The following is an 8,345-nucleotide window of genomic DNA, read 5'->3' as shown; positions in this document are numbered from 1 at the left end:
GAAAGGTGAGTGGGAGCCTAGGGGCAGCTGGTGCCGGGAGCGGGGCAGAGACGGCATCGAGCCCTGGCGGCAGGCGGGGGCCGGAGCTCTGCCCCCTGCGGCGGTTGCACCGCGGTTCTGCGGCGGTTGGGCTGCGGCCGGAGGCGGTTGAGCTGCGGCCGGCGGTGGGTGCCTGTGGAGGTCTGGGGGTGATGGGGTTGGGGGTGATGGGGCAGGTGAAGGGGGGGTTGGGGCAGGCTGGGGGCAATGGGGCTGGGGGTGATGGGGCTGGGGGCTGGGGGGCAGGCTGGGGGCAATGGGGCTGGGGGTGATGGGGCTGGGAGCTGGGGGGCAGGCTGGGGGCAATGGGGCTGGGGGTGATGGGGCTGGGGGGCAGGCTGGGGGCGATGGGGCTGGGGGTGATGGGGCTGGGGGCCATGGGACAGGCTGGGGGCGATGGGGGTGGGGGCAATGGGGCAGGCTGGGGGCGATGGAGCAGGCTGGAGGCGATGGGGCTGGGGGCTGTGGGGTGGGCTGGCGGCAGTGGGGCTGGGGGTGATGGGGCAGGCTGGGGGTGATGGGGCTGGGGGCTGGGGGGCAGGCTGGGGGCAATGGGGCTGGGGGTGATGGGGCTGGGGGCTGGGGGGCAGGCTGGGGGCAATGGGGCTGGGGGTGATGGGGCTGGGGGCTGGGGGGCAGGCTGGGGGCGATGGGGCTGGGGGCCATGGGGCGGGCTGGGGGCGATGGAGCAGGCTGGGGCCGTGGGGCAGGCTGGGGGTGATGGGGCTGGGGGCCGTGGGGCAGGCTGGGGGGCCACGGAGCTGCGCAGGAGTGGTCCAGCCGGCTCCCTCCGAGGCTGCAGCGCACGGAGAGAGGGGAGACGGGCCGGGCTGGGAGGAGGGTGCAGCCGGCGCCGTTGCTGCGGGCTGAGCGACGCCTCCGCGTCCCTCCCCTGCCGCCCGGCAGAGCGCGCGGCCCGGAGCGCAGCCGGCGCGGCCCGGGCAGGATGGCGGCGCCGGACAAGCGGCACGACTTCATGGAGAGCTTCGCCACGCCGCTGCTGCGGCTGAAGCCGGACAAGTGGCCCAAGTTCATGGGCAGCGAGGAGGCGGCGGCCGCCCTGACCGAGTTCTTCGAGAAGCCGGAGGCGCTGGAGCTGGTGCTGGCGCTGAACCCCGCCGGGCAGCTGCTGCCCACCGTCTGCTTCCCGGCCGCCCTCAAGGGCAAAGGCGTCTACTTCGTCAAGAGGAAGCGGGAGAACATCACCCGGGACAACTACGAAGCTGGGCTGCTGGTGGGCGACATCAGCCCCGCGCCGGTGGAGCAGCTCATCGCCGTGGTGGAGGAGGTGGGTCCCGCGCCGGGGCCAGCCCAGCGCCCTCCCTGGGGCAGCCGGATCGCTCCCTCCGTGCGGTTTCCACTGCGCGGAGGGTGATTTCCCCTGCCCGGTGCCCCACAGCTGGGAAACGGTTGAGTTGATTTCTCTCAAGCTTCCCAAAAAAATATTCCTGCTTATGGTATTGTCCACCCAATACCAAAAGTCGTGAGTCAGGCCCCGGAGCCGTGCGGTTCCTCTGCCTCGGTGCTGGAGGGTTGTGTCTGTGCTCCAGCCCGCGATCCCTCGGTGCACACTCGCTGCACCGCTCCCCGGTGCTTCCCGAACCACGAAAGCTGGAGCCTGTTTGCAGGATGCAAGAGGAGAGTCTCCTGGCAGCGCTGCTTCCAGGAGCCGGGCTTGCAGGAGCCACGTCGACTGTCGCAAAACTCATCCGAGGCCGTCGGAGCCGTTGGCGCTCGGGCAGGGCCGATGCGCTGGTCGCGGCTGCCACGCGTTGTCCCCTCGCGGCCGCAGGAGCTGCGGTCCCGGGGCACCCATGCCGGCCGGAGCGCCCTGACGATCCCTCTGCCCCAGGTCGTTTACCCGCTGTTCCTGAGCAAGGAGAACGTGGCGGGGTGGCCCCAGGTGGTGGTGGACGACGTGGTGCGACAAGCCCACCGGCTGAAGAACGAGATGTTTGTGATGGGCGGGAAGATCAAGGGGAAGCCCTTGCTCCCGCTGCCGGAGCACCTGGACAGCCTGGCTGGCTCCAGCACCATCCTGGACAGGTGGGCGCTCAGGGCACCGTCGCGCACCGAGGCGGCACGAGGCCCGTCCTGACGCCGATGCGTGACCCAGCTGCCTTCCAGCCTGGCCGCGGCCGCCGACAGCTCCCTGCTGCACTCCATCGAGACCATCATCATCGACTGGTCCCACCAGGTCGGGGACATGCTGAGCAAGGACTCGGCGCAGCCGCTGCTGGAGGGGCTGCACCCGCTGCCCCGGGCCGAGTTCGAGTTCTGGAGCACGCGGCTGGCCAACCTGCAGTGCATCAACGAGCAGGTACCGGCCCCGGCCCCCCGGCGCCGCCGCGCCGGCCGGCCCCGGTGCTGAGCCACCGCCGTTCCCTCCCAGCTGCTCTCGCCCCGTGTCTCCGCCATAGCCGAGATCCTGCAGAAGGCCAACAGCTGCTACTGGCCCGCTCTGGAGACCGCGTTCGGCGACGTGGCTGCGGGTACGTCCCCGGCACCCACCTCCCTCCGGTTCTGCGAAACCGCCCGACGGCCGATGCTGAGTTCCTCCTCTGACCTAGGTCTGGAGGAAGCCCACAACATCTGCCTTTACCTGCGGCCACTTCAGATCCTGCTGGAGGAGATGGAGCAGACAGACTACTCCCAGGTAGGTTATACGTGGTGAAGCCGCCAGGCACCACCTGCCCGCCCTGGTCCAAGCAGGAGTGGTCGCGGTGAGCCCCGCGTCCCGGCGCGGACCTGCCCCGGGGCTGCTGTCCCTCTCGCCATGCAGCCGAGGGCCCCGGCGCTGACCCAGCTCCGCTCCCCAGCTGCAGCCCTGCCTCGACCGGGTGCTCTACACGCTCTGCCTCGTGTGGGCTCGCTCCCAGCACTACAACACGCCCTCCAGGGTCATCGTCATCCTCCAGGAGATCTGCAACCTCCTCATCGAGATGGTACCACCCCGGGTGGGGCCCGGGGCCCGGGGCCCGGGAAGGGGCTGCAGAAGGGCTGGTTCCTGCTCCCGATGGGTGGCACCGGGTGGGCGTCAGACCCGGCTGAGACCCTCTTCCTGCTGCCGGAGTGCTGGCAGGACCTGGGAGAAGCTGAGAGGACTGAGAGACACCCCCTTAACTGAGGGACTGGCACAGCCCCGACATGGGGCTGGAGAGGGTTTGGGGCAGATGTGGGTCACGGAAAGTCACCCGAGAGCAGGTGGAGATAGCAGGGTGCCCGGAGCGCTTGTCCGCTGAAGGCCACTGCTGCATTTGTCTTTTTTAGACCCGTAACTTCCTGAGCCCTGAGGAAGTGATGAAGGGCTTGCAAGGAGAAATAGAGGAGACCTTAGGGGGAATCAAACTGAGCATTGCCACCATAGAGAGGCTCCTCCAGTCCTACAGTGCTTGCTGCTCCGAGCTGATGCCCACGTTCTTCGCGGTAGGCTGCGAGGGCCGGCATGGGACCGCGGGGTCTGGGCATACGGCTCCGCTGTCCAACGGCCCCTCTGCTTCCAGGAGGACAAGGAGCCGCAGCTCTGGGAGTTCCCCCCGTCCCTCGTCTTCAGGAGGATGGACACCTTTCTGCACCGGCTGAAGACCATCGAGGTGACAGCAGAGCGTTTCGGATGACTTGCCTGGCGCTGCCGACAGCCGCACAGCAGCAAGCGCTGCATGTGCCCCGGCTGCAGGAGGGAGAGGCGCCAGCCGGCCGCGGTGACCACCACCTCGTGCCCAGCACGCGCCTTGCTGCAAGCGCAGCAGCACGTTCCTGGCACCTGGCAGCTTGCCGTGATAGCCACCCCACGCGGCACCCGCACTGGCAGCCCTGGAGCACGGGGGAGCTGGAGCCGGTGCTTTGGAGGAACCGCACACAACGGTTGTTTCCGCTCGCCAGGAGCTGTACGAGACGGCTATTGAGTTTCTGAAGCTGGAGAAGGTTGAACTGGGAGGAGTGAGAGGAAACATCTTCAGCAGCCAGGTCTTCCAGATCTACGAGGAGGTCTCCGAACTCATTAAGGGTTTTGCTGATTGCAAATATGATCCCTTAGATCCTGCAGAAGAGGTGAGTGAACACTAGTGGGAAAATGTATGCATTTGCTAAATGCAAAAAAAATTGCTTGCCAGAATGAGCCAGAAGACCTGCATGCAAAATTGTCACCATGGCAACAAGTGCGCTCACTTTAGAAAAATCACAGCATCCCAGTGCCTTTCAGATTAAATGAGCGCCTTTCTGGAAGGATGTGGGAATAAAATGCAGAAGCTACCACGGCTTAAATCATTTTGTTGTTGTTGACAGCAATTGAATACAGATTTTGCAGAGTTCCAGACGAAAATTCAGGATTTGGACAGGCGCCTGACGACCATCTTTGGCCAAGGGTTCGATGACTGCAACAGCATGGCATCTGCTGTCAAGGTACATGTGCGCCTGCGGCTCGACATGGCCTCTCCCCAGGGGTCCAGACGAGGTCATGTCAGGTCAGCAATAACCAGCTGAAATAGGTGAATTTGCACTGAGGTTAAACATACAAATGGTGGCCAAAAGCTGATAGAGAGGCCAAATGCCTCAACGTGCAAGTCCCAGTTAGAGCAGCCTTTTTCTTGGCCAGCAGCAGGCTAAAGCAGAAGGACAGGGCAGGAGTCCCAGAAAGATGCAACCTGAGGATGTAAATGCTGGAGCTCGTTGAACATGGGTCCATGTTTCTGCCAGAAACAAAAAAAGATGATTGAAATAAAACCCAAATGTCTTTACTTCCTAAGGGTTAATGGGTCAATGATTTTTAAATTCTAAGCAATTTCTTCCATGGGTAATACTGAAGATCTTGTGTTTTCTCCCATTTAAAAAATAAGTCCACAATTTGAAGTTTCTCATCAGTTTTGTACGCTCTTTCACATGGGAGGATCCACTGAAAAAAAGTGGCCGTGGAGGAAAGGAGCTTCTGGGAGAAAAAAGAAAATTCACCAGTTCCCTGAGCCAACCCCTTTGGAATTTAAAAATCCGGAAATGTTTCATTGCTTAAGCAGAGGAGACAGAGAGTATGTGTACTTTCTGCAGCTAAGCACAGTTTACACGTGTGTTTGGGAAGGACCATCAGCGATATCAGCAGACTGCACCAGTGGATACTTTGAAGTACAAAAAATTAACACATTTCTTTCTCTTTAGTTGGTGCACATGTTTTCATCGCTGTTGGAACGACCTTTGATAAAGGCAGAGGTTTCCCCCTATTACTCAGCCCTGCTGGAAATGTTTAACACTGAACTGGATAACGCAAAGATAATGTACGATGCCCAGATTGCTTCCACAAAGTCAACGGGGGGTATCCCACCCATCAACAAAAACATGCCACCAGTAGCCGGGCAGCTGAAATGGGCGCTGGAGCTCCAGGAGAGGCTCGAGGGTCCGAGGAAGGACTTGTTCGCCATCAACCACCCGTAAGTGAGGCTCAGCCACACCGGCCCATGGGAGATGAGCCCTGTATGGGGCTGGAGGCAGGATCTACCCCGGGGTGGGTCTCATCCCCATCATATTATTTTATTAGTTTATTTATGATAACTTGGACAGTGTCATGGCCAGTGCTGAAGCTCAGCTGGTGTCCAGGAAATACGAAGAGATGGTACAGCTGCTGCAAGGTTACCGTGAGAAGACCTACGCCGAATGGATAAGCAGAGTTGACCAAGATTGCCAGTTTAACCTGGAACAGCCCTTGATACGGAGAGATCCTGATTCATCCCTCATCAGCGTGAACTTCAGCAAAGAGGTTGGTGCTCATGCACTTTCACGCAGCCCTGGCCAGAGGAATTGCTGGATAGGAGTCCATGTCTGCAGCAGATGCTGCCTGAGCCCAGCTCCCTCTTGGTTTTTGCTGTTTTTGTTGAGACCAAATCCTCAAAGTTACTTAATGCGTTTGCACGCTGGTTTGGAGCTGTGCTTTGGGCAATGCTGACAATAACTCCTCTGAATGTAAATCTGACTTTCTTACAAGCCTATCATGAAATGTTTCAGTTTTTATTAACAAGTCATTATTTCCAGTCACCATGTCTTGCAGCTCATTGCAGTTCTACGGGAGGTCAAATACTTGAACTTCCAGAATCAGAAGGATATTCCAGGCAGTGCAGAGAGTCTCTTTGCTCAAAACGAAATGTTCCGGAAGTTTGTGGACAATCTGGACCTCATTGTCAGCTGGTACAATAAGGCAAGTTCTACAAGGGGAGGTAGCCTAGAAAAGCAGTAACTCCATCCAATGCCCTGAACGCTCGCCCTGCTAAAAGCCAGGCTCAGACTGGCTGGGAGCCCTTGGAAGAAGAGGGCCACTGTGACACATGTCCTAGAAGCCCAGGGTGGCACGTCCCTGGCGTGCCAGGGCGCTGCCCATCATGGGGGCTGTGCCAGCACCTGTTGCTAGATGAGATTTCTGTCTTGACATGGGCATCCTCCCACCGCGTGGGTGGAGCAGGGGGTCCCGATTTCTCTGTAAAACCAGCAACCAAAAGAGCGCTTCGCAAAGCCTGGGAGCATGGTGCCCTCCCTGCCCTGCAGAACCAACCAGCAGCGGCTTTTGCTTCCCAGATCCGGCTGACGGTGCTGTCAGTGGAGTTCCCGCTGATCACTGGGGAGCTGGAGACCATAGACGGCCAGCTGGAGAAGGCAGAGCAGACCTTGTTCTGGCACCATGAAGGTATGAGAGGCTCCCACCTGCCCTTGGCGCAGTGGTTGCACCCAAAATGCAGACTTCCACTGCCCAGGTGCGTGTGGGTGAACCAGGTCTCGGGGCAGGCAGCATGTCCCTGCCGTGGCAAATAGCCCTGAAGTGCCTGCGTTCTCCTTGCTCTGATTTAGGCTCGCTGACTTGAAGGTAATCTGCCTCAAATTTATACATATATTTTCCCCACAGGTGTCATGGAGTACATTCAAGGGATGAGAGATGTCTTGTATAATTTAGAGACCAGAATTCAGAAAACAAAGTTAAATGTGGCGAATATCACCCAGCTTATGCAGGTAACATACATTTGCTAGTCATTCTAAAAATGCCATTCTTGGTAAGCTTCCTCCTGCAAATTACTATTTTCCAAGTGCAGAAAAGAAGTGTTGTCTTCCTTTTTTTGCAGGAGTGCTCAGCCAGTCCCTTGTTTGAAAGAAAAGACAATAAGGAGACAGCACTCTTGGACTTGGATGGGAAAACGAATCACTTAAACAAGCGCTACGCTGCAATTAGGGATGTAGGCGTAAAGATTCAGAATATGGTGATGGTGAGAAACATCCCATGACACTTTAATCAGAACTGTTTTAAGAGAAGATTGTATATAACATTTACATGCAGTACTGTGAGAACTAGTGTTTTCACATAGTTTGTAACTGTGAGTGCTGGGCTCAGATTTGGGGTACAATCCTCCAGTGCTACTGAGACAAAACTCCTGGAAAAGACCATGGAATATGTTCCATGGATTGCAGGGTGAGATCTGGCTGCAGTGGCTGGCTGTTGCACAGCTGACACGAAGAGAAGGGCCTGTATAATGGTCACGCAGGAGAAACCCCTGACTTGCCCTCGGGGAGGACTCATTTGCAAAGTATTGGACAGGAATGGGTAATATGCTTGACATTTATTGATAAATATTAGCATACTTTTTTTCTGCTTGCAGGAAAATGCAGATCTATTTAAGGCTGATAAGTCATCACAGAAATGGCTGAACTACGTGGAATATATAGACGAAATGGTATTAGATGGATTCTTCAAACTTATTCACAAATCTTTACAGTTCCTGCTCAGCAACATGGTCCCTGATGTACGTTTGAGTTTATCTTGTGACTATTTGCCTGTGCTTAGGGATGTTCCAGTACATTTGTTAGTCTCCCAGGGGACAAACTGCCTGGTTTCTTCAGGCATTTAATAAGTTGCCAAGCTTGCCTATCTCAGTGGCCCCTGCACGATCCTTAGGTAGGAAACATCGGAGTGATGCCGGGGTCCCTGCTTTGCCGGACCGTGGGACAGGGGGCCAGGGCGGGCGGGCGATGGCAGCCAAGCAGGTTTTGCCAACGTGTTTCAGGCCAGCGTGGCCCCCTTGTTTGAGGCACACATGGAGCTGTACGATGACCGAGTGAGACACCGCCCGTTGATGGAAGTGGGAGAAGACAACAGCTTCTTCGAGCTGGTGGAAAACCTGCTCAAGGATATCTACATGTCTGCGAAATTCATCCCTCGGCTGGTGGAGGGAAAGCTGAACTACAAGGTTGGTCTCTGCAGGTGTCGGCCTCTCCCTGGCTCACTCGGAGGTGGGGTGGAGGATGCCACAGGCCCATTGCCAGGTGGAGGATGCGGCAGATCT

The 8,345-nt window shown here is 58.1% G+C and overlaps 1 protein-coding gene across 5 annotated transcripts in view; it reads left to right on the top strand.

The window, feature by feature from the left end:
- The first annotated feature begins 882 nt into the window (after positions 1–882).
- Positions 883–8,345, top strand: part of DNAH17 (dynein axonemal heavy chain 17) — a 43,120-nt gene continuing 35,657 nt past the window's right edge. The window contains exons 1-18 of one of the 5 annotated variants that reach the window (XM_068913160.1): positions 883–1,327; positions 1,892–2,085; positions 2,167–2,359; positions 2,432–2,531; positions 2,610–2,695; positions 2,859–2,984; positions 3,310–3,465; positions 3,543–3,632; positions 3,922–4,089; positions 4,324–4,440; positions 5,188–5,456; positions 5,587–5,782; positions 6,071–6,217; positions 6,592–6,700; positions 6,917–7,020; positions 7,131–7,271; positions 7,662–7,805; positions 8,067–8,249. In XM_068913160.1, coding sequence (XP_068769261.1) covers positions 986–1,327; positions 1,892–2,085; positions 2,167–2,359; positions 2,432–2,531; positions 2,610–2,695; positions 2,859–2,984; positions 3,310–3,465; positions 3,543–3,632; positions 3,922–4,089; positions 4,324–4,440; positions 5,188–5,456; positions 5,587–5,782; positions 6,071–6,217; positions 6,592–6,700; positions 6,917–7,020; positions 7,131–7,271; positions 7,662–7,805; positions 8,067–8,249 — 2,865 coding nt within the window. In that variant the 5' untranslated portion in view covers positions 883–985. Of the gene's footprint in view, positions 1,328–1,891; positions 2,086–2,166; positions 2,360–2,431; positions 2,532–2,609; positions 2,696–2,858; positions 2,985–3,309; positions 3,466–3,542; positions 3,633–3,921; positions 4,090–4,323; positions 4,441–5,187; positions 5,457–5,586; positions 5,783–6,054; positions 6,218–6,591; positions 6,701–6,916; positions 7,021–7,130; positions 7,272–7,661; positions 7,806–8,066; positions 8,250–8,345 lie in introns of those variants that run through there. The other 4 variants (XM_068913161.1, XM_068913162.1, XM_068913163.1 and 1 more) reach the window with 4 other exon arrangements.

The sequence above is a fragment of the Struthio camelus genome, chromosome 19, assembly GCF_040807025.1.
Source record: "Struthio camelus isolate bStrCam1 chromosome 19, bStrCam1.hap1, whole genome shotgun sequence".
NCBI classification, from domain to species: Eukaryota; Metazoa; Chordata; class Aves; order Struthioniformes; family Struthionidae; genus Struthio; species Struthio camelus.
Note: the sequence above shows the minus strand (reverse complement) of the source record. Positions and strands in the feature narration are given on the sequence as shown.